Raw genomic sequence first — 22584 nt, 5'->3', positions numbered from 1 at the left:
AAGCGTGTCTCTGTCGCTATTGAAAGCGCGGCTTTCATTCTCTGTCCCTCGGTCATGTTTGCACACCACAACTCGCGCGTCTTGTCGCTATGTATCAGAGATCTTGGGTTTCTCTCTTAGGGCTTTGTTGTTGTTTTCTCTCTAGTAGGCACACCTTGTAGTAACGCATCTTTACGAATCCAGCATGGAGCAAGCGCACACTGCGATCGGGTGGCAACACGGTGAGTCCGCATTGAGGAGCTTTCGTTTTTCTCCCCTTGTTGTTCCTCTCTCTCCGCATACCTCCTTGCTGTCGCGCGGTGTAGCTGTCCGCAGATTGCGCTTAGTGTCCTACCCGGCACCATATGTCAGTACGGACATGTGTGGGAAGCACTTCATGTGCCGCCCCTACCCGTGTCGACGTCATGTTTCACCAGAGCGCGCCTGATGGGTGGGGCTCTGTCGAACCTTCTTGTTGTGTTGTAGCGGTTTTAGTGTACATGAATGGCCTTCCAAGTGTCACACCGTTGTGCATGGCTTCAACAGTCTTCTTACCTGGTCTTCTCCGCGATCTCGCTTCGTCTCCCTAACGTCCTTTCTCTTCCCCTCTTGCCAATATCTGGGGTAATGATACACCCACACACACATACACATACGCATGCATGGATGATCACGGATCACCCCCGCGGGGGCTCTGCTGCTAAGGTATCGCTCTGTTTGCTTCCTTCATTCCGAGCTTCTTGAAAAGCCTTTGTTTATAGCTTTTCCTCCTCTCTCGCTGGCCGCGCTGCTGACCTCTTTATCGATTCTGCCCCACGATCTCACCCACACCAAACAGAGCTCCGGCATGAAGTCCTTCTACCCTACCGCCCGCCGTGCGGCTGTGACTTACCAGCTGCACGGCTGCACAATCCACGAGCCGTACAACTACCTCGAGGAGCCATCCAATGCCGAGACGAAGGAGTTTGTGCGGCAACAAAACGATGCATTTGAGACCTACATGAGGTCTTCTCACGAGACGCGAACCAAGATAGCGGAGCGCGTGACGGCGATGCTTAACTACGCGCGTACAAGCAACCCCAGCCTGCATGCTAGCAAGTACTACTACCATTACAACACGGGCCTGCAAAACCAAAGCGTCATCATGCAGGCAACATCACTCAGGGACGACAAGCCATCTGTCTTTCTCGACCCAAACACACTCAGCGCCGACGGCACCACTGCGCTCAAGGCCCATGCGTGGAGCGAGAACGAGGAGATGTTTGCCTACAGCCTGAGCGACAAGGGCAGCGACTGGCAGTACATTCACGTGCTCAACGCGAAGACGAGGGAGCGGCTTCCGGACAAGCTGAACTGGTCAAAGTTCTCCGGCATCTCGTGGTGGAGGAATGAGGGCTTCTTCTACCAGCGCTACCCCGAGCTGAGTGAGGAGGTCGACAAGGGTGCCGAGACAGACTTGGCACAGAATCAGTACGTGTGCTTCCACAAGGTAGGCACTGCACAGTCGGAGGATGTGGTCATTCTGCAGGTTCCCGAACACCCCCAGTGGATCCTGGCGTCCAAGGTAACAGACGACCAGGAGTACCTCGTCATCAGCGCCATGGATGGATGTGAGCCGTACAACCTTATTTGGATTGCGAAACTGCCCGCCTCTTACGGCGACCTGCAGAGGCCGCTGGCGTTCAACAAGGTGGTGAACACGTTCGTCGGCGAGTACCGCTACCTCGGCAACGAGGGCAAGACGTTTTACATGACGAGCACGAAGGAAGCCCCACGTAAAAAAATTATCTCCCTTGAGTTTGATACTGCTGAGGAAGTCGATCTCGTTCCTCAGCAGCAGTCGGTGCTGAGCATGGCTGCGCTTGTGAAGGACACGCTGCTCATGGTCTACCTTGAGGACGTCAAGGATGTATTGTACTACCGAAAGCTGCACGAGGTAGCGGAGTTGACGAAGATAGACCTGCCGGTTGGCACTGTCACCTCCTTATTTGCCAGCTACAAGAAGGACTTCGTCTCTTTCAAAATCTCCTCGTTCATGTTGCCCGGTCGCTCCTATGTGATGGACATCAACGACCCGCAGGGCTCACTGACTGTCTACAGAGACGACACGGTGGACGACCTCAACGTCGACGACTACGCCACTGAGCAGCGCTTTTACGAATCCGTGGATGGCACAAAGATTCCGATGTTTATTGTGTACAGGAAGGGGTCCCTGTCTGCCAGCTCACCAGTGATGTTGTACGGCTACGGTGGCTTCGGCATTTCGCTGACCCCTAGTTTTAAGGCGTCATACATCGTCTTTCTGCAGAATCTCGGCGGTGTTCTCGCAATTCCGAACATACGCGGCGGCGGCGAGTACGGCCAGTCGTGGCACGACTCCGGGCGCCTCACGAAGAAGCAAAACTGTTTCACCGATTTCATCAGCGCCGCGAAACACCTCCACGACAATGGCATCGGTTCCCCTGCCACGACGGCCATCATGGGCGCCTCCAATGGTGGCCTCCTCGTCGCTGCCTGCGCTAACCAGGCCCCTGAGGCGTTCTCGTGCGTCGTGTGCCAAGTCGGCGTCCTGGACATGCTCAAGTTTCACAAATTCACCATCGGTCATGCTTGGATCCCAGAGTACGGCAACCCAGACAAGGTGGAGGACTTTAAAGTGTTGGAGAAGTTTAGCCCCATCCACAATGTGCGCACCGGCGTCAAGTACCCGGCGATCCTCGTGGTGACCAGCGACCACGATGATCGTGTGGTGCCGCTGCATTCGCTGAAGTACGTTGCCACGCTGCAGCACACGAACCCGGAGTTGGGTGGTCCCTTCCTGGCGCGTGTGGAGGTGGCTGCAGGTCACGGCTTTGGCAAGCCCATCAGCAAGACCATCGAGGAGACTTCTGACATGTACGCCTTCATGGCGAAGAGCATTGGCGCGACATGGCACGACTGAGAAGGCAGTTTGTTTCCTTTTCATCGTGTCGATTCAACACGGAGAAGTCAGCAAGTATACGTCCATAACCCCAACGCACCTATCTTTGCGGCACCACGGCTAAATCCTTGTTGTCTAGCACGTGCCGTCCTGCTGTTGAATGGGGGGCCATGCGTCTAACGGGTTCTCTTTTTCTTTCCCCGCCCCCTCTTTGGATACGTGCTGCGCGATAGGCGCCAGGCGGAGTTGGGTAGATGGGGCGCCTTGATCCCAACGGGCGGCGTTGAGAGCCTTGTTCGAGAAGGAAAGCGGTGCCATCTGTTGTGCAGGTAACAAGGGGTGGTGCAGGTGCGTGCCGGATGAGCTTAAGCAGGAAGTCGATCAACTGCAAGCCAGAACCGTCTGAGGCCCTGCTCTTTGCCTGGATGCCATCTCTCACCCCGAGTCACTTCAAGCCTCTGCATTCCATGGGATGGTGCGGTGACTATTCACATGGGAGTCTAGAGGACTCGTTGGTCCTTTTTGGAGTGGTCTCGTCATGCTTCCAACATCTGTACCTCATCAGCACACCCGGCTGGAGGGAAGTGGCGCCGCACGCTTCGCGCCCAGGCGCTGTGAGGCTGATCGGAGTGGGGCACTTTGCACTTTTTTCGTCCATCAATGGGTGTTCTGTTGACCTCTGGGTTACTTGTATGAATCTGGTTCACCATGCCAGCAGTGACTGCCAGCGCCTGCACACTATTGGATCTTGGGGCCCGTTTCAAGCATCAAATATTTGCTAAGGAACACATCTGTTTTGTTGCTGCCGAGATTCTTAATGAGCAGGGACAAACATGACCATGACCGCAAGCCTGGTTGGCACAGCGCCGCCTTCGACCTCTCCGCCGACACGGAGAGTCCACAGTCGCACCTGAGGGAAAGGGTGGGGAGGGCTGCTTGGGTTTCCGCACAGAGTCGGTACTACGCCCAGATACCACAGTGTGGTTGTTGGCATTATCAGTGCCGAAACCACCGTTGAAAAGGGGAAAAGCGGAGCAGAGCATTCGTGTCGAACACTGTGCAGAGATGCGTGCTTGTGAGTTGGTGACCTACGTGCTCGTCGAAGTGACGCCATCTCTCTTGGCTTTCACCACGCCTTTCCCTCGGCATGGTTTGCCTCTGTCTTTTGGGGAAAGAGAGGGGGAAGGGAGTGTCTCTTGTACCTCCTTCCTTCTTCCCCCGCCATTTGTCTCTCCCTGTAGAGTACTTGTAGGGCATCCTTCATTCTTTGCTCCTGTCATCCTTCATATGCATGCCGCTACTCTTAACCTTACATGTTGTGTCTCACATCGCCGCTCTCTTCTTTGCGAAACCCTTCTCGCTGCGCACTGTTGCGCATTTTTTTCTTGCCTGTCTGCTCTCCTGTTTGTCACATCTTGCACAAATTCACTCTGCTAGCTGGGAGCACCTCAGTGCGTGGTACCCAGGGCCCAGCCCTCCTCCCCCCACTCTGTGTGAGGACGCCAAGCAGCCCCCATCATCGCTGCCAGTGCCGAAGCACTTCCGACGTTGACAGGGTCGGGTGCCTGCGGCATGGGGAGGGTTGGAGCGCTTTACCGCTGCTGATGCCGGCGGTCGGGTCGTGGATGGCGTTGCGCCGGAGCGGCCTACGACAGCGAGCACGTGTGTGCCATCCATATGATGGGCAAAAGTGTCCCCGCTGCTGGGCGGCATCTCGTCCCCGGCCCCGGCTGACTAGCGGTGTGGGGACTCTGCGTGCCCCCCCCCGGGGGGCTGGGGCAGGTGGTGGCCGGCGCAAATGGGAGCGGGAGTGAGGCGGCCTGCGGAGCGGGGGGTGGGCGGGGCATGAGGGAGAGACGGTGCTCAGGTCACCGAGGCGACACTGCTGTACCGCGCGTGTCTGGCGGCCGCTTGGCTCTGCGCGATGTGCCTGCTGATAGGCCCTGGGGCTAGAGTGGCGTTTGAGGTGGTGCTGCATCGCGGAGAATGGACGGGTTTGCGAGGGACAACGCTACTCAAGTGTGTCTTTCGGCACTGTGCTTTATACTCCAAACAGCTGTTCTCCTGGCGTACATGGACGTTGGCAAATGCAGTGACTTCTGTAGGCGAGCTAGCGTTTGTGTGGGTACGTGCATCTGTGTCTTACACTCCGGTGAGCTACCTGAAACATATGATGGAACTGCTGGTGATGTGCAGAGAGGAACCAAGGCAGTGCAAGATGAGCGGCAACAGCTATCCCCGTCAGCTGTTTTACTCCGCTCGCCGACGCCCACGTGTCTCATGGATGTGACTACCTTGCGACCCCGAGTCTCCCCCCTCCCTCCCTCTGGCTACACCTCTCTTCACGCGTTTCTATCGCGGATGCAGGATGGTGGGTCTGGGCTGAAGAAGCGGTCTCTCACGTCACGTATGGTGTGATGATGTCGACTAGCTGACAAACAAAGGGAATCGTTTTTCTCCGCAGACAGCAGCGTTTGTGTCTTCTTTTTGGTGCTCATTTACTCAGAATCCGGCTCTTTTCTTCGTGGGTTTGCTTTTCGCGTGCATCGACCCATACTCGCACCGAAAACTCCCCCAGCACACACACACATACACACAGAGAGAGACGGAGAGAGACGGAGTGGTACCGCAGTCATGTCGTCCAATCCCTTGATTTCTCCCTCACAGTCGTTGGCCGCACACTTCCCGGAGCGAACGGGTGGCCCGGCGTGGACGCGACAGGCATCTGCGAATACCACTTGGACGCTTCAAGGGCTCCTCCTGACCGACCTCTGGGAGGAGCCGCTTCACACGTGCAGCCGCACCCGCGATCGCCTTGGCTATATTGACTTCGGCATGGTGATACCACCCATCCGCGCTTTCGTGTACTCCATGCTGCTCCCCTACGCCAGCTACCCCATTGCGCTGGTTCATCTCTATGGGTTTTACCGCTGCACTCGGACAATGGTCTTTCCTAAATACTACAAGCGGCAGCGCTACTCTGAGCGCGTCATGTACGGTGTGCAGAAGCGCGTGTACAACGCGCGAGTGAGACGTATTTTGGAGTCGCAAATCGATGACGTTCAGGAAATTCAGCACGCCCTGGAGGTGGTGGGTTCGACACGTAATCAGTTCGTGGATGACCCACACCACAAGGGCACGGCCTACTTTGTAGTAGAGCAGAAAATCATGAAGCCGGAAGCCATCTTCACCGGTGAGAACTGGGCCTGGGCCTTCATCTCGGACACCTGCCGCTACGTCACGCCAGTGCTCTTCGCGTACCTGTTCCACCCGTCATGCAAACGTTTGACGGTGGACTGGCGGCTGTGGAGACAGGGTCGTCTTCAGTGGCGGCAGGTGCGCCACCCTATTCTCAATTTCTTTAAGACGTACAATGAATACAATCTAGCGATGCGACGCATCAACATTACGAAGCCTGCCCCCAAGGGTGCCCAGCCGTGGAGCCGCAACCTCTGAGCTAGCTGCCCGGGCAGGGGGCCGCTTCTTCTTCAGATTATGACGCAGATTGTTGGCGTCCCGCTACTGATTTGCTGCCTCTCTTTCTCCCCTACCCCCCCCCTCTCTCAGAAGAATGCGAGAGGGGAGCAGTCGAGAGTGTGCGTGAAGGTCACACACAGCGTGACGGCTTTGCATGCATGCGGGCGGATAAGTATGCGTTTTTACTGTACATTTGTTAACGTGCGTACTGTCTCTAGACTGACGTGTGTGTGCACATCTGTGTAGGTGTACGGAGAGACGAGAGCGCAAGAAGGAAAAAGGACGAAGCCAAGTAGAGGCCGTCTCTGTTTCGCTGGCTACGCACGACCCGAACACGCGCGCGCACACCAATAGGGTGAATGGCTCAACAAGCGTGTGGCCCCGTTGTGGACGCTCTCACCTTGTTCGTAGTCTCGCTTTTCATTCTTCCTCCATACATGCACCCCTTTCTCTCTTCAATCGCTCTTTCCGTGTGCCATATCATCTAACTCCGCCCCTTCCTTTCCGACCGCCAAACGACCCTGCGTTCGTGTATCTCTGTGCACCTTTCTCTGTTCGAAGCCCCACGCACGCCTGCATACGCGCACGTACTTACCAGGTGGATCGCACTCGACACATGGACATCAAAGACGACTACCGAACCTCTGTTGCACGGGCACGCAAGGAGGAGCGTGACAGTCGTGAGCGCTGTCGCCAGCTGCGCAACGAGTACCAAGATGACCTCCTCAAGACGCGCATCGCACAATTCAGAGATTGCTTTCTGAGTGATGCTCGCTTTCACCTCACCCGCCGTTCCATAGCAGAGGAGAGCTTGATGCTCACGCTTCGAAACACTGCAGCATGCTGGTCGAAGGTCTGCGAGAGGACCATCACCCGCCAGCTCGATATCGAGTCTGCTAAGAAGCACAAAGTATTGCGCGACGCGGCCTTTCTTGAGAGTATTCATCAGCGAGAGGTGGAGGCGCAGCGCAGCGTGGAGGCGAGCGATCAGTCACGGTGGGAGGACTTGAATTCGCGGTACACCGCTCAGCTGCTCGGCGACCGCAACGCAGCGGTGAGCACAACATTGGAAGACGTGATGAAACGCACTGCGGAGTGCTTGAGTGAAATAGAGGCGAGCCACGTCGACAGCGCAGGCGCAAAGCTGCTGACGGCATTTTTGGTAAATGCGACGCTGTGGCGGCGGACCAGCGTCGACGACACCACTGCCGCAGTCGTGCGAGAGGCGTTTGATCAAATCTTCCACGGCAGCCCGTACGCCCAGTCTAGCCCAGCATTTCTCGCCCTGTTAGAGTTCTGCTACAGGCAGCACCGAACCACTCCACCGCTGGCGCAGGTGCTGCGGCTGTGTTCGGTGCCCATCTTAGTACTAGATGGCCCCAAGTACAGCGGCAAGAGTATCTTGGCCAGCTTTTTGAAGTCAAAATATCGCTTCCTGTGCATTTCCGATGAGACACTGGTGCAGCGCGCCCTGCAAGCCGCCTCTGATGAGGCGGTGAAGGAAGAGGGAAAAGGCGCTGGTGACTGGGCCCCTCTCGGGCGCTGCCTGCGCCAAGTACTTTTGGGTGGTGGCACCGTGGACGTGCAACTCATGACGGAGATGCTGTGCCTGCAGTTGGCGGAGTTACGAAACGCACGTGAGGGTTTGTCGTATGACGCCATTCTGCTCGAGGGTGACGTCCGCTCCGTTGATGCGTACAAGGCACTGGCGCAGCGTCTCAGCAGCCAACCAGTACACCCGCATCTCAAGATTGCGCAGCGATGGGGACTGTCAACGACTGCTGACGTCGACGATGGTGCGACCAACGCGGAGGCAGCGGCTGAGAATTTGCCCTCCCTTTTGTGCCTACCCGACCATCTTTCTACGGAATGCGATACACCCGCAAAGCAGGAGCCCAAGGCGCGGCCCCTCAAGAAGGTCGACCTTGCCACCCTTCCTCCTGCAGTGCTGCCGGAGGTAGAGGACACACAGTCCGCCCAGGAAGCGGAGCGCACCTTTGTGGCGCAGGCTGAGCAGGAGCTAGCCTCCCTTCCTACGGTGATCTCCGGGGTACTGCACATTAGCTGTGCCCCGGAGGAGGTTTTCCACCGCTTCGCAGGACTGCGCACGGACTGCGAGACAGGAGACAGGTACCACCTCACGTACAATCCGCCGCCCCAGGAGCGGCTTCCGTACATGGTGCCGCTGGGTCGCCCGGATGCGTCGTCGGTGGAGCTGCATGAAGCTGTCTTTCACCACATCGAGGGATGGAGCGCCACACGCCGATGGCTTGCGCAGCAGTCAGAGGGGTCTATCTTTGCCCGTGTCTACGAGCTAGCGGGCGATGGCCCAGCCATCGAGGTGCAACAGGAGGCACTGGAGGCGGTGAATCAAATTATCTCCAACTTTCGAATTAGCCAGCAGCTTCTCGACGAGCGCGATGCTTCCGCTGCCCGGCTGAGCGAGTTGGAGGCAACATGGGCGTCTCAGAAGGTCGCCCGTGAGGCGGAACGGCTGCGGCTCATCGAGCTCTACACCGAGAAAGGCGCCCCAATCCCACCGGTCCTGCAGCCTACCGTGGTGAAGACATCTAGCTCATCGGCAACGAAGCTGAGCGCTGCTGCAGCAAGCGTTATCCTCAAGGCGCTGGCAAATTTCACGGAGCTCTACGAGGCTGACTACGCCGGCACCTGGCGCAGGACGACACAGCTGGTGCTACTCTTCCTCCGCTACTACACGAGGGTAGAGTCCCAAATGGGTTTATACTGGGAGCGGCCGGATGACAAGCAGGCCATCCTGCATCGCTTCCAGCGGAGCTTCGACTCGCTGCCAGCGTCTATGCGAGTGCTACCAGCGTGCAAGGCTGAGCTACACCTTTCCCTGGACGCGCTGAATGAAGCACTGCACAGGTGCATCGCCTTGCGCGATGTCGAGGCAAGGGGTCTGCTTGACACTTTGACTAGCACGACAAGCTTCATGCGGAGCTGGCAGACACTTGTGTGCCAAGGGTTTACCCGCCTCTTACAGGCTGAGGTGGATCGCTACGTCTTTGCGATGCACATATTCTCCTTCTTCCTTGGCGCTGTCACAGGGGAACCTCTGAGGTTCGACGACGGCGAGGTGGACATGCCGCTGCTGTCAATGAACACCCCCGATCGGCCCACGCAATCAACCAGCGTTGCAGCGGATGCTTCGCCGTCGTCTTCGTCGGGCGGAAAGCCAGCCAAGGAGAAGCGGGCAGCAGTAGCGAAGAAGGGCCACAAAGCTGTGGAGGAGCAGAGTGAGAAGATTGCGGAGGATCAGCTCGCGGAGGTGGTTCAAGGCGTGCTGAATGGCTTCTCGTCCATCACGGATAAACTGAAGGCTGCTGTGGAGGCTCAGGGAAAGGCGCCAAAGCGCGCCGGCGGTGGAGGCAGTGGCGGCAACAGCAGCACGAGCAACAGCCTTGCCGCACCCGCCGTCATCCTGGCCATCGCCACGGCCAAGTGCTACGGGTTTATGGAGGCGGAAAGGGCTGCTGCCGCCTCCCGGGTGGCGGCGATTCACTCTTGTGGGCGGATGTTGCTTAAGGAGGCGGAAGCGCACGCGAGGAAGATGCGCACGCGAATGGAAGCAGGCCTTTTGAAAGTGATGGAGCAGGAGGCCGCCGCCGCTAACACGGCCGTGTACATTTTGCGTGGATGTGTGGAGTCAGAGAAGAAGAGCCCCACTATGCATCTGGGCTGCACCACATTTGCTGTGCTCCAGGAGAGGCTGCCGCGTGCCTCACCCAGCGCCGGCAGCGCTTCGGCAGCGCTGGTCTGCGCGTCGAGAATGCCAATGAAGATCAATTCCACATTTGAGGAGCGCTGCAGCTTCCTCACTGATGTACCGCTTCTTGCGCAGCTGAGAGAGCCGCAGCTCACGTTGCACCCAGGGCTGACGGCGGCGCGACTGCTCGAGCTCGTCCAGCAGTTACGCTGCGTTGCGCCTGATTACCAGCTGAGCCGATTCGACTTTCTGCTTTTGGTGGAGGGCAGCGATTACGCCGAAGCCGCGGCCGTCGGTCTGGATGCCGCGCACATGGTCAAAACCCGAGAGGAGCTGTTTAGCACCTTCGACCCGCAGTGCACCGGCTTTGCGGACTGGCGTGATGTGGTTGTGCACCTACTCTTCTGGGTTAGACCGCCCACTGCGGCAACGGCGCCAGCAGCCGCCACCGCGCAGAACGACATTCGCGATATTTCACTGCAGGATCTGCTGGACACGCGCGCCAACCTTGGGGTTTGCGGGCTCACCAAGGAGCAGTTCTTCGACATGTCGTTCTTCTTCGACCGCTACCTTGATGACGCACTGGTGGAGGCCTACACGCACATTTTGTGGTGCACGTTCCACGACGCCACCAACCACATCCTTCAGCCATACACACTGCTTGGCTTCTTGTGTGCCGATCCGCAGCCGATCCGTGGCGTCCAAAAGGCTTTTCGCATCCTCTCCGCCCCCAACGCTGAGGGCCGCATCTCCTTGGAGGAGATGGACTCGCTGTGCCACCTCAAAGCGACAAGTGAGCGCCGGATGGCCCAACTAGACCCGTGCTGCAGGATGAACCTACGGCTTCTCTTCGGCACTGCAGCGACGTGCTCCTTTGAGGATGTCTGCGCCTCGCCAATTGGTCGCAAAATGTTGAACCATGCGGACCTCTTCCGCCGCCGGCAGTTCTTCAAGCGCAAGTAGCGGATCGCCACCGCTGTTGGTGCGCGTATTGGGGCGCACTCTCGCATCACCTCTTTCCAACCATTGCTGCTGCTGGGTGTAGTGAGGCGCGATGAAAAGAACAGCAAGGAAAGAAGGATGAGAGGCAAAGCGTCGCTGTTGCCTTCAGCGTACATGCCAACTTTTTGTTGTTTTATTATGTTACACGTGTTGTTTTCACTCGCCTTTCCCCTGTCCTTCGCTTTGCCTGCTCACCGAGCCATGCCCACGCAGAGAATGTCATGCACGCACCCACAGAGTTTGCGTTGCTCTTATTTCTTGGCCTTCCCTCCCCTTCTACGGGCCTTTTTGGCTTTTGTGTTGTTCGTCCGACGTGCGTGTCTCTCTACCTTAGACAGTATTCAGCCCCGTAGTGGTCACTTGACAAGCTCCCCACCTCGCCCCTTTCCCTGACACCGTCAACCCAGGCACTTTGGCTTTGCTGCCCCTTGTTCTGTTGCGGTTCTTTTCATGTACAGTAGGTTTCGTAACTGGTCGGGATGTCCGTCGCCTATCAGGAGAAGCGCTGGGCCGTCGCACATGTGGGGTGGGTATGTCTGTTTTAATGCCAATATTACTCAAGCGAACGCCCACAAGCAAAGAAAATAGCAGACGTATTGACGAGCTCAACAGGGCAGAGGAGGGACACAAATGCTGTAAACCGATGGTTCTGCGGTGAAAGCGACGGGCATCGTTTCTGGCTTGCCCTCTCTCGCCCACTTCTTGTGACAGCGGCCAAGGGTGGAGCTTGGCGTCCAATACGCAGCTCGGCGCGGCACTGTACGGCAGCGATGATCTGTTGCCAGCCACATGCGAGCTAGAAGGGGTTTGCCTATCGCTGAGTCATCTTCCGTCCCTACAAAGTCGGTCTTCTCCTTGCATATCGCCGTCTGTGCCTGTGCTTTCAGGTGAATTGTGGTGGCGTACCCGATGTGCGGCCTGGCGTTAAAGGAAGTTCTCCTCCTCTTTGTCTGCTCTTGTTACTCCCACTCCAGCGCGCCATGCCCCTGCCGATGCGGGTGCCTGTGCTTCTCCTTCGCTCGTATTTGGGTGCTTTTTGGGTAGTGCTGCCTGGTAAGCTCAGTTGTACGGCGGTGATTACGCGTTTTCTGTGACGATGGTGACCGCATCGGCGCCACCCACCACCCACCCACGCGTGATAGCACTCTCCTCTTGTCTTCTCTTCCTCTCATATGTTTGGCATTCAATGTGTCTCATTCGTGCGCCACGAGCTGCAAGAGGGAAGAAAACGAAGAACATAAGGGCCCGTTAGCGGTCTCTCTCTTTCAGTTCGATAAGGGGGTGGAGAACTTCTCTCCATAAGAGAGAGAACGGTGCAGCAAGTTCCCCACCCTTTTGCCGAAAAAGGGCCATTTATCGACTCTGTATGCTTGCGGGTATTTGCCTCATGCAAGACGGTATTAGCGCATCTTTCTCTCTCTTTCTCTTCCTCCCTCTCGACTTTCTTCCTCTCTCTCTTCCTAGCCCTGGCGGCGTGTGAGACATCCTGCAGAGTTGCTGTGAAGTGCAGTGTACACTGAGCGCACCGTCTACTTCTGGTTGCTGCTACTAACTGTTTACTGGCGCACGCAGAGAGAGAGAAACGTTCAATAGATCCTGACAGAACCCTCGCCTAGGAGGTGCACATCGAGCAGGCAGTGCGTTGCCGTCTTTTAGAGCTCTTTTGTTGTTATTGTTGAGCCTCTGCGGCTTGCACTGGTGAGTCTTCCATCCCCCTCTCTTGACTCGTCTGCGCTCGTGAGGGTTGGGGCTGCATCAGCCATGCTGTGGGTGGACCGGTATCGACCAAAGACTCTCAAGGATGTCGAACTATACCCAGAGTTGAGGGAGGTGCTAACCCGCCTTTCCAAGGCGCAGGATCTTCCGCACCTCTTGTTCTACGGCCCGTCGGGCAGCGGTAAGAAGACACGCGCCATGGCCATGCTACATGAAATCTACGGCCCCAGTGTTTACTCGGTACGTCTGGAGCACAAGAGCGTGCAGGTGTCTGACAGCAAGGTCGTGGACATCGCCACTCTCAGCTCACCCCATCACATCGATATTAACCCATCCGACGCCGGCTACTACGATCGCTCCATTGTTATGCAGATGATCCGTGAGATCGCGCAGACGGTACCGCTGCACACCACGGTCAACAGCGGAAAGAGCGTGCCATACAAAGTGGTGGTGCTTAACGAAGTGGATAAGATGAGCCGCAGTGCCCAGCATGCGCTTCGCCGGACAATGGAAAAGTACATGAGCACCTGCCGCCTCTTCCTCCTCTGCAACTCAACCTCGCGCCTTATCCCGCCACTGCGGTCTCGCTGCCTCGGAATTCGCGTTGCCTTGCACTCAAAGGAAAATCTGAAGCTGGCCGTGCAGCGCGTGTGCGAGGGAGAGGGCCGACCGCTTCCGTCGGAGGCGTTCTTGCACGCACTCGCGATGCGCTCTGATGGCAACCTGCGCCGCGGGCTCTTAATGCTGGAGGCGTCCGCGATGACGAGGGTGGATTGGAGCGGCAACGGTGCCACAATACCACAGGCGGACTGGAAGTTGTTTCTGGACGAAATCTCGCACGACATTGTGGCGGAGCAGACACCGAAGAGGCTGCACGAGGTGCGCCTTAAGTTCTACGATCTCCTCGCCCAGTGCATCTCTGGTGAGACCATCCTGAAGACACTGGTGGATAGCTTGCTGACGGCTGTGCCGCCGACCCTTCAGCGCCCACTGATTGAACTCGCCGCCAAGTACGACCACAACATGAAGCTCGGGACGAAGTCAATTCTGCATCTCGAGGCATTTGTGGCAGGTGTCATGAAGCTCATCAAACAACATTAGCGGACCCTCGTCTTGCCAGTGGGTAGGGCGGTGCTCTTAGTTATGGAGACGACGCTGGTACCGTGTTATGCACCGAACTCCTCGAAGAATATGCCAAAGTGGAAAAGATGAGGACAACGCGCTCGCCTACTTTTCGTTTCGGTACTCAGCTAGGGTGATGTTGGGCTGCAAGATGGGCATAGAGAAGGTGTCGCGTTGGGAAGCACTCCCAGGGAGTTAAGCGAACAGCAACAGCAGAGGGAAAAAGGAACACAAGAAGCGAATGCGCTCGCTGATACGCGATCACGCCCTCGTAGAGAAGAGCTCGTGGTGTAGAAGGCCCTGGTGCTGCTGTATAGCACAGCACCTCTCTCCCTTGCTCACAGATAAACCGGCAGCCTCTTTATTTGGGTTTCGGTGTTGTTTGCCATTGTTTGAGACTGCCTTTCTCTATTACCTCACTTTCGCGTGCTGCGCTTGATGAGCACTGCTCATCTTTTCTCATCTTCGCCTTTGCGCTCGTCTCCCATTTCTTCCCTCGCCCGCCCTCCTCTTCGGTACGCGTGCGCGTTGCACCGGTGATGCGCTATAGAGAGGCCAGGATAGCATCTCTCTGCACTCAGATCACATCTAGCGCCAATTTTATAAAAGTTCGCCCCTTAAGGAGGAAACGAAAGGTGCGAGAGTCACTGTAGTGCTCTTCCTCTCTTTTCTTCCCACGACGGTCAGGATGCTCTTCCGCGTCACGGCGCCGAGTTGTATGCTGTTTCGCCCCACGATGCCGAACATGATGCTCTTACAGCCGACGAACGTGAGCTTTGTGGCGCACTGGTTTTGCGGTCACAAGTACCGTCATCGCTTCATGCGCGACAAGCGCTTTCACCCCTCGCATCAGGCCGCCTGTGACGCTCGCAATCGCTTCAGCAAGCGACGCCATTTTAAGACAAACAGATGGAACTACACACAGGCGTACAAGGACATGCCGTAATGTTGTCGCTGCGAGGCAAAGTTGCCTACACATACACGTGGAACGAACAAGTTGGGAACGACAAGGAGACACTCGGTGCGTGCGTGCATGTGTGTAGGAGGCGCTTTTCGGGCACGCGCGGTGTTATTCTGGACTGCTACACGACACTGTTTGGTGGCTGCAAAGTGCTAGTTAAGAAGGATTGTGATATCGTTGTGTTGTCACACCCACCCACCCACCCACACACACACACACGTGCTCTCTTCCTCAGCGCAGCGAGTGTGTAGGGGAAAAAAAGACCGAATACCGACACCATATCGAGAGAGAGAGAGAGAGAGAGTAGGTAGTGCGCATGCAGCTGTCATCTTCGCGGCTGCCGTACTTGAAAGCGAAGGTGCGACCATGTGGCCTGATACGGATGCGTGCGCCTATGACGGCACACGTGTCAGCAATGTGAATAGGTGCACCGATATCCCCGAGAAGCAGTGTGCTCTCGTCTCTCACCTCTTAGCATGCACACGTGCTTCATATTGAATAACATCACCGCGTCCCCTCTCTTCCCCTCATCTTTCGCCGTATCATCTCTCTCTCTCTCTGAGCATGCTCTTGGCTAGACGAGAGCAGAAAAAAGAGCGAGCAAACCCATCCGCACGCATATATAGAAAGGCGGCTCTTCTGTCGTGACAGTGTCGAGACCCTAACAACTAAAACAGACCAAGAATCGCATAAACTGAGGTGAGTTTGCCATTGAGTCCCTCTAAGTCACCCAGCCAGAACACGCGCTAGAATGCCAACTCCGCGAAGTCAGTCACTCAATACCATACGTAGTTCACTCGGTTACCTTCTCTAGCATCTATGTGGAATTGTATGGTCCGCTATGGAGTGTCTTCGTGACGAGCTGGACGCCACAGTACTCTTTGGCTCTGGGTATGTGTGTGTTGTCGGCCCGCCAAGCAGCGGCAAGACGACGCTCGTGCTTGAGTACCTGGTGGCCCGTGAGCGACAGGCCCTGCGCACTGCCGGTGGCGACGACGCAGCCGCCGTCTCTGTGGAGTATGTGAGCGCTCGCAGTACGTCGCATGGGCTTCTCCGGTACTTAACACATCGCCTGCTTCCCAGTGCGCGACGGCGACGCCTCAGCTACGAGTGTACCCCGCTGGAGTTTGGTGCATCGCTTGTCGAGTGGGTAGAGGCGCACCCAGAACAGTCGGAGCTGCACCTTGTCGTTGACGACGCCGACATGTTGGAGTGCAGTCTGGAAGAGATGAATTTGTGGCTCTCGCACTACTTGAGCATGCCTGTCGAGCAGAGATGCACCGTTATTTTGTGGACGATATCGGAACTACCGTTGCGTCTGTCCAACTGCTTCCGATACCACTTCATTGCTCACCCGGAGCCGCAGAGCATCGTGCAGTGGCTGCGGCGTCAGTTCGAAAAAGACCAGAGACTCTTGTCTGATCCTGAATCGGAAGAGGAAGACTCGGAACTTGTGGCTGACGCCTCTTTGACGATCACACTGAACGCCGAGGAAGTGAATCGTGTCGTCTTGGATGCGTTTGCCTACTACGCCACGCACCAACCGATGTGTTCTTCCGTTGTGAGCCGCGACGTTCGTCTGCTTATTCAACGCGTGTATCAGATCCTCCCCCCGCTGTTGCTGGAAGTGGTTGCCGCCCCATCCGCAGTGCCGAGGAAAGCTGGAGAGGCGGCGGCATCTCTGTCCACCGCCACGAACGCAGCAAAGAAGCTGAATGCACGTCATTTCGCCGCAGCCTGGGGCCAGTACCGGATCGATAGTGGTGGTGGCACTTGGTCAGCGATGGCTGGATCTAGCGCCGTGGGCGGTGGTGATGGCGCCGCGGCGTCTGTGCAGAACCCACTCGTGATGGCTCTCAAGCGCCTGGGCTACTCAGCAGTGCTCCTCGCCTTTGCCGCCTTCTACGGTGGGGCGGTGCCGAAGCGCAAGCAGCATCAGGTGTTTGGTCGCATGGGGAATGGTGAGAGCAAGGCGCTGATGTCTGAGGCGAATGGCCAATCGCACAAGGCCGCCATTCTCTCAGCCTCTGCCCACATCCTGACGGTGCGCCGGCTTGGTTTTCTATACGATGCGATGCTGCAAATGTGTACGCCGCACATTGACCCGCTCGAGTTTTCAACAGCAGACGTGGCGCTGCAACACGTGCAGGGCTTCCTCGCTTGGGGTTTACTCACCCCTGTCGTTTCGCAGCGGCATCGCTCTTACCACTGCTGGATTCCAGTAAGTACTGCCCAGCAACTGGCTCGTGAACTCTCCCTGAGCTTATTTGACCTAATTCCCGCTTGACGACGTGGAGTGGTATTCTTCTGCTGTTGTTTCTTTGTTCTTTAGCGCGTTTGTCACCTCGCTGTGCATTGGGGGGGAGGAGGGAGGGGGAGTAAGTAGGCGCCATGAATGGGGAGCATCTCACAGCTCATCTGCTGTACTTGCATGGCGACATAATAACACCCTGTGTGTCTCGCACGCAGGCAAGAAGTTAAAAGCTGTCGTATTACGAACACTTGGTGCAGCCTTCTCCCCCCTCCCCTCCTTCCTCCCCCATTACCAACTAACGACACTCCCATTGCAGACTGAGGGTGTAAACGCGGAACCTGAACACGGGTAGCGCTTTCCGTTGTCATTCCTTCTCTCTTCACCCCTCATCATGTCTCCCCAGCGCAGAGTTTTTGCCATGCCATGCTACGTGACCCCTTCTGCCCACACGCCACCAGTTTGGGCAGGTGTGGTGGCTCTCACGATGTAACACCTCATGCAACCTCAACACCTTTTCCTCTGCAATCCTGTGACCCCTTCTCTCCGCCTCTTTGGGCATCTTCTGCAACGCGGCGGCAGGGGCCAGTAAACGCATGAAACGACGTACATCACTCAGTTCCTTCCACCTCCCCCCGTCACGTGTACCCCCTCTCCACGTCTTTCCTTACATTATTGAAAAGGAAAACACACACACACACACACACACATATTTATATTTATTTAGTGCACCGCAGCACTGCGGACTAAGCGCGCGGGAAAGAAGTGAGCACAGTTTACTTCCATCATCGTCTCCGCTGCTTTCGTCGAGGAATTTGGTGTGTTTCTGCAAGTTTGATAGGCGCCACAGACTTCCACCCATCCGTCCCCCCTACTGCCCAAGAGCCCTCTACAGGTCACTTTTGCTTCTGTGACTGCGCGAGGCATTTGTCCTCGTCCTCTCCTCCGCTCACGCCATTCTTGTGTCTTCTCCCTTTTTGCTCTCGTTTCTTTTCTTTTGTGTGTGTGTGTGTGTTTGCGTGTGTTTCGCCGTCATACAAAGCTGGTCGCTAATTCATCCAACCTTTGTGTGCCCATATCGCTGCTGTATCTACTGCTCCTGGTGCTGTTGGGGCAGGTTTTTGAACTTCATGGGTGCTGGTGGTAGGCGCGCAAACGATCAAGGGGGACTACAGTTGCGTGGGCGCGTCTTGTTCCGCTCGCTGTGTACTGACGCTTTGTTTATTTATTAGCCTTTTGCTCGTCGCTTTGCACCCTTCACCATCACCTCCCGCATCGGTTTTTGCGCGCTGTCTGTTTCTTGTATACTGTCACCAACATCATGGGCCTCTTTTCCGCTCTTCAGCGGTGGAAGACGGAGCGGCGTAAGATGTACTACTGGGCCGGTACCTTTGCCTGTGTGGTGGGTCTGCTCTTTTTCATCTACATTATCCTGTCGACAGTCTTGAAGAACCAAAGCGTTGTGCCGAACTTCGTCGCGGGCTACTGCGCCGTCTTTGCGGCATTGCTTTCATGCTTCCAAATTCTTGAGCACCTCACCTGCTTCTCTGACCCAGAGTGTCAGACGAAGATTGTCCGCATTCTGTTCATGGTGCCTCTGTTTGCCGTGATCTCCTCGATCAGCCTTCTCGCCCCTGGCGCGGCCGAGTATCTCAACCTTATTCGCGACACCTACGAGAGCTACGTCATCTACGCCTTCTTCCAACTCATGCTGGCGCTGATGGGTGGGATTGACACGGTGTACCGCACCCTCATGATTGAGGACCGCCCGCCGGTGCGGCAGGTCTTTCCCTTCTGCTACCTGGAGCCCATCAAGGTGACGCCGACCTTCGTGCAAAACTGTCGTCTGTGCCTCTTCCAGTTTATGCTTCTGAAGCCGCTTGTCACGATCATCGTCGTCATCCTAACAGCCAAGGACGCGATGGGCTCGAGTATGTTCGACTTGACTAAGGGGAGGTTCTGGACGTACTTGGTGTACAACATCTCCATCACAGTGGCCTTCACAGCACTGCTCTACTTCTACATGGGATTAAAGGACTTGATAGAGGGCCGCAACGTGTTCCTGAAGTTCTTGTGCGTCAAGGCAGTCATCTTTCTTTCGTTCTGGCAGGGCTTGCTCATCCAGCTCATATCAGCCGCTGGCCTGTTGCCCAAGTTGTCGTACTGGAAACCCGAGGATACCCCAGCGGCGCTGCAGGACTTGTTGATCTGCGTAGAGATGATGTTTGTTGCCTTCGGGCACAAGTACTGCTTCGGCAGCGATGAGTACCTCATCCACAACGTCGCCGACGGCTGTGTCATTGAGGACATCTCAAATCAGGACGGCCTACAAACACGCACCATTCCGCCCATCCGCTATTCCGTCGCCGAGAACCTCAAGTACACGCTGAGACACGAGGACGTGCTGACGGACGTGCGCGACATCGTGCACAACCGGTAAAAGAAAAGTGAGGGAAAGAAGGAAAAAGAAAGAGACCGCGTAAAGCGGGGAGGCGGCTGTTTACCCGATCGTCTGTCTGCGGTGGTTGTGGGTGTGATTCAGGCGCCCCGCCCCTTCTCGGAGCCTTTCTCTCTCGGAGGCTGTGCGGGGGTGTCTCTACTCTCTCTCTCTCTTAGTTGTTGTCACTGCTGTTGATCGACGTGTGCTACCGGTGGTCATCGGTTCCTTCTTCTGCCTCTTTCTTCCCTCTACCGCTGCTGATGCCGGCGGTCGGGTCGTGGATGGCGTTGCGCCGGAGCGGCCTACGACAGCGAGCACGTGTGTGCCATCCATATGATGGGCAAAAGTGTCCCCGCTGCTGGGCGGCATCTCGTCCCCGGCCCCGGCTGACTAGCGGTGTGGGGACTCTGCGTGCCCCCCCCCGGGGGGCTGGGGCAGGTGGTGGCCGGCGCAAATGGGAGCGGGAGTGAGGCGGCCTGCGGAGCGGGGGGTGGGCGGGGCATGAGGGAGAGACGGTGCTCAGGTCACCGAGGCGGCACTGCTGTACCGCGCGTGTCTGGCGGCCGCTTGGCCCTGCGCGATGTGCCTGCTGACAGGCCCTGGGGCTAGAGTGGCGTTTGAGGTGGTGCTGCATCGCGGAGAATGGACGGGTTTGCGAGTGAAAAGGAATTGCTTTTTCCTCTCCTGTGCACTCGATGCTCTCTCCTTCATGGAGAGGGAGGCAGGCGGTGTCTCGCTGTCTTTGCCTTCCCCGCCCGCTACCCCGTTTCTGGTCGCTTTGGCTTTGTTTTCGGTTTTCTCGTGCTTTGTTGTCGATCAACTTTGTTCGTGCGGGTTTGCCGTTGTCTTTTGCGTCCCCTCGCCCCTTGTCTTGCTCTATGGACGCCTTTCTACGGCTCTTCTTCTCCCTCGCTCGCTCTTTCGATGTGCGCTGTTGTGCAGGCGCCTTTTCTTTTTCACGTGGTTGAGCAAACAGAAAACGGCAAAGAGTTTGCGGGGAGGGGAGGGGCTTTCCTTCTTTCTTGTAGAACACACGTTCATCGTTGAGGTGTCGCGACCATGGTGTCACGCTCGCGCTTGTCCTTGTGGTATGAAGGACCAGCCACTCATGAACGGATCACAAGATGCGTGCCTTCAAAATGCTGTGGAAAGTCTTAATATTCTTCATGGAATCTCTTGTTGTTGCGTCCGCCGCACCATGCGTGCCTCGTATGGCACATGCAGCGACACTCGCGATCCATTTCTCTTCCTCTTGCTCCGTCCTCTCCTCTCTGCGCGCTACGGGGATACGCATACATTCACAGCGCCTGCTCCCCCCTCCCCCAGAGCCTCCGTGTCAGCGGTGAGCGCCACACGTAGATATATTTTTTTCCTCACTCGTTTCTCTACAACCTACTTCCCCAGTCTCTCTCCCACACGATGCCGCCCAAGGGCTTTAAGAAGAGTGCCTCCCCAGAGGAGGTGATCGCGGCTCGCAAGGAGAAGTTGGCGTCGCTCTCTCAGCAGTGCGCAGCGGTAGAAAAGATGCTAGCTATTAGCACGGATCAGGGCCTCCGCCTCAACGCCGAGATCGCTGAGCTCGAGCGGCGCATTGCTGAGACTGAGGTGCTGACTGAAAGGGAGAGCCGTGACTTGGACGAGAAGGTAAAGGCTGTGAGCAACTACGCCACATCAAACCTCGACCAACTTCAGCAGCGCCATCTGAATATGGAGAAGGCTACACACGAGGCTGAGGCAGAGAATGACCTGCTGCTCGTGAAAATAGCGGAGCTGACCGAGCGCAAAGAAGCCGAGCTTGCAGAATGGGAGGCGAAGGTAGAGGAGCAGCGAGCGGTGATGAATCAGAAGGCGCTGGACTTTGGTCTGCAGCTGAAGGAGACGCTGGCCAAGAGGTACGCGACCGCGTCGTGAGCAGCAGCGGTGCGCTTTTTTTTTCTTCAGCCTTTGTTTTTTTCGCAGACGGAACTGCGTGAGTTGGACCTTTAGTTTTGCTACTACAACTCATTTCTCCCTTGTGCACCTCCCGCTCCTCTCCCATTGGATATGTGCATGCATTCGTGGTCAGTGTAAGGGGAACTAGTCGGTGCCCATGGGTATTGGCCGTTATGTAAACTACTCTATCGTGTGTGCCTCTGTTCATTTGCTCGCGTGTCTACTATAGTGTTTGTCTATGTGTGCTATCGACGATTCCTGCTCTCTCCCTCGTCACCACAACGATGACCATGCCTTTCATATTTTCCGTCAAGCACACACGTGCAGGGGATTATCTCCACCCATAGAACGTAAGGAAGTAGTCCGATCCCGCCTCCCTTGTTGCCGGCATTTTGAGAAAAGTGGGGCAACGCTTTTAAAGTAACAGACCTCATCCACCCCCTTATCTCCCGCTCTACTTGCAGTGCTCTTGAATCAGCACCCTGACAATGGTGTTACTGCTGCATGACAGTGCAGTTCTCTCTTGCCCTTTTCTCTCTTTTCCTATCAACGCTCATGCGCACCTTCTCCCCCCCCTCTGCATCGAGTATGGCCCGCGTATATATACATATATGATCCACATACCGCCGCGTATGACTGACTGTCACTATCCACAGCACTACATCACCCTCCGTCATCGCCCACTTTATTGCTGTTTTCTCCTCCCTTCATTTTCGTTAGCCACGGGGCAAGAGGAAAGAAAATTGTAGAGCTCTCGCTCGCTCTCTCTCTCTGGTGCGTTCTCTCTTACTCATAGGCGTGCACCCAGTCACCTGCCGAAGCGACAGACAGCAGCTTTGTTCTCCCCATCCTCCCCTCGCATCATCACCATTTTTTCTTTCTTCTTTCCTCTTTTGCAGTGCTTACAAGCAGCGGGCAAAAGAAAACAGAAAATTGATCAGTTTCTTCGCCTTTTTCGATGATTTCTGTTTTAGGCGCCGCGTCTGTTCTTCCTCGTGTCAGCCATTGCGTTGTTTCCCTCACTAAATCGTTATCGGCCTGCCCCCCCCCCCCC

The 22584-nt window shown here is 56.4% G+C and overlaps 7 protein-coding genes across 7 annotated transcripts, besides 3 other annotated features; all 7 read left to right on the top strand.

Moving 5' to 3' along the window:
* Window positions 1-826: 826 nt before the first annotated feature.
* On the top strand, window positions 827-2920 carry LPMP_356930 (prolyl oligopeptidase, putative; the record flags this gene model as incomplete). Its single annotated transcript, XM_010705319.1, has 1 exon — window positions 827-2920. The coding sequence occupies one exon, from the start codon at window positions 827-829 to the stop codon at window positions 2918-2920; it is 2094 nt and encodes a 697-aa protein (XP_010703621.1).
* Window positions 2921-2945: 25 nt separating this feature from the next.
* Window positions 2946-3880: a repeat region.
* A 447-nt stretch (window positions 3881-4327) lies between these two features.
* Window positions 4328-4898: a repeat region.
* A 635-nt stretch (window positions 4899-5533) lies between these two features.
* Window positions 5534-6355, top strand: LPMP_356920 (hypothetical protein; the record flags this gene model as incomplete). The annotated part of the gene is made up of 1 exon (XM_010705318.1): window positions 5534-6355. The coding sequence occupies one exon, from the start codon at window positions 5534-5536 to the stop codon at window positions 6353-6355; it is 822 nt and encodes a 273-aa protein (XP_010703620.1).
* A 637-nt stretch (window positions 6356-6992) lies between these two features.
* LPMP_356910 (hypothetical protein) lies at window positions 6993-11069 on the top strand (the record flags this gene model as incomplete). The annotated part of the gene is made up of 1 exon (XM_010705317.1): window positions 6993-11069. The coding sequence occupies one exon, from the start codon at window positions 6993-6995 to the stop codon at window positions 11067-11069; it is 4077 nt and encodes a 1358-aa protein (XP_010703619.1).
* A 1800-nt stretch (window positions 11070-12869) lies between these two features.
* LPMP_356900 (replication factor C, subunit 5, putative) lies at window positions 12870-13925 on the top strand (the record flags this gene model as incomplete). The annotated part of the gene is made up of 1 exon (XM_010705316.1): window positions 12870-13925. One exon carries the CDS (start codon window positions 12870-12872, stop codon window positions 13923-13925), a length of 1056 nt encoding a protein of 351 aa, XP_010703618.1.
* Window positions 13926-15748: 1823 nt separating this feature from the next.
* On the top strand, window positions 15749-17194 carry LPMP_356890 (hypothetical protein; the record flags this gene model as incomplete). The annotated part of the gene is made up of 1 exon (XM_010705315.1): window positions 15749-17194. One exon carries the CDS (start codon window positions 15749-15751, stop codon window positions 17192-17194), a length of 1446 nt encoding a protein of 481 aa, XP_010703617.1.
* Window positions 17195-18479: 1285 nt separating this feature from the next.
* LPMP_356880 (organic solute transporter subunit alpha, putative) lies at window positions 18480-19598 on the top strand (the record flags this gene model as incomplete). Its single annotated transcript, XM_010705314.1, has 1 exon — window positions 18480-19598. One exon carries the CDS (start codon window positions 18480-18482, stop codon window positions 19596-19598), a length of 1119 nt encoding a protein of 372 aa, XP_010703616.1.
* A 250-nt stretch (window positions 19599-19848) lies between these two features.
* Window positions 19849-20253: a repeat region.
* A 764-nt stretch (window positions 20254-21017) lies between these two features.
* Window positions 21018-21509, top strand: LPMP_356870 (hypothetical protein; the record flags this gene model as incomplete). Its single annotated transcript, XM_010705313.1, has 1 exon — window positions 21018-21509. The coding sequence occupies one exon, from the start codon at window positions 21018-21020 to the stop codon at window positions 21507-21509; it is 492 nt and encodes a 163-aa protein (XP_010703615.1).
* Window positions 21510-22584: the final 1075 nt, after the last annotated feature.

Source organism: Leishmania panamensis (genome assembly GCF_000755165.1).
Source record: "Leishmania panamensis strain MHOM/PA/94/PSC-1 chromosome 35 sequence".
NCBI classification, from domain to species: Eukaryota; Euglenozoa; class Kinetoplastea; order Trypanosomatida; family Trypanosomatidae; genus Leishmania; species Leishmania panamensis.
The sequence above is the reverse complement of the archived record's forward strand: the minus strand, read 5'-3'. Positions and strand labels throughout refer to the sequence as shown.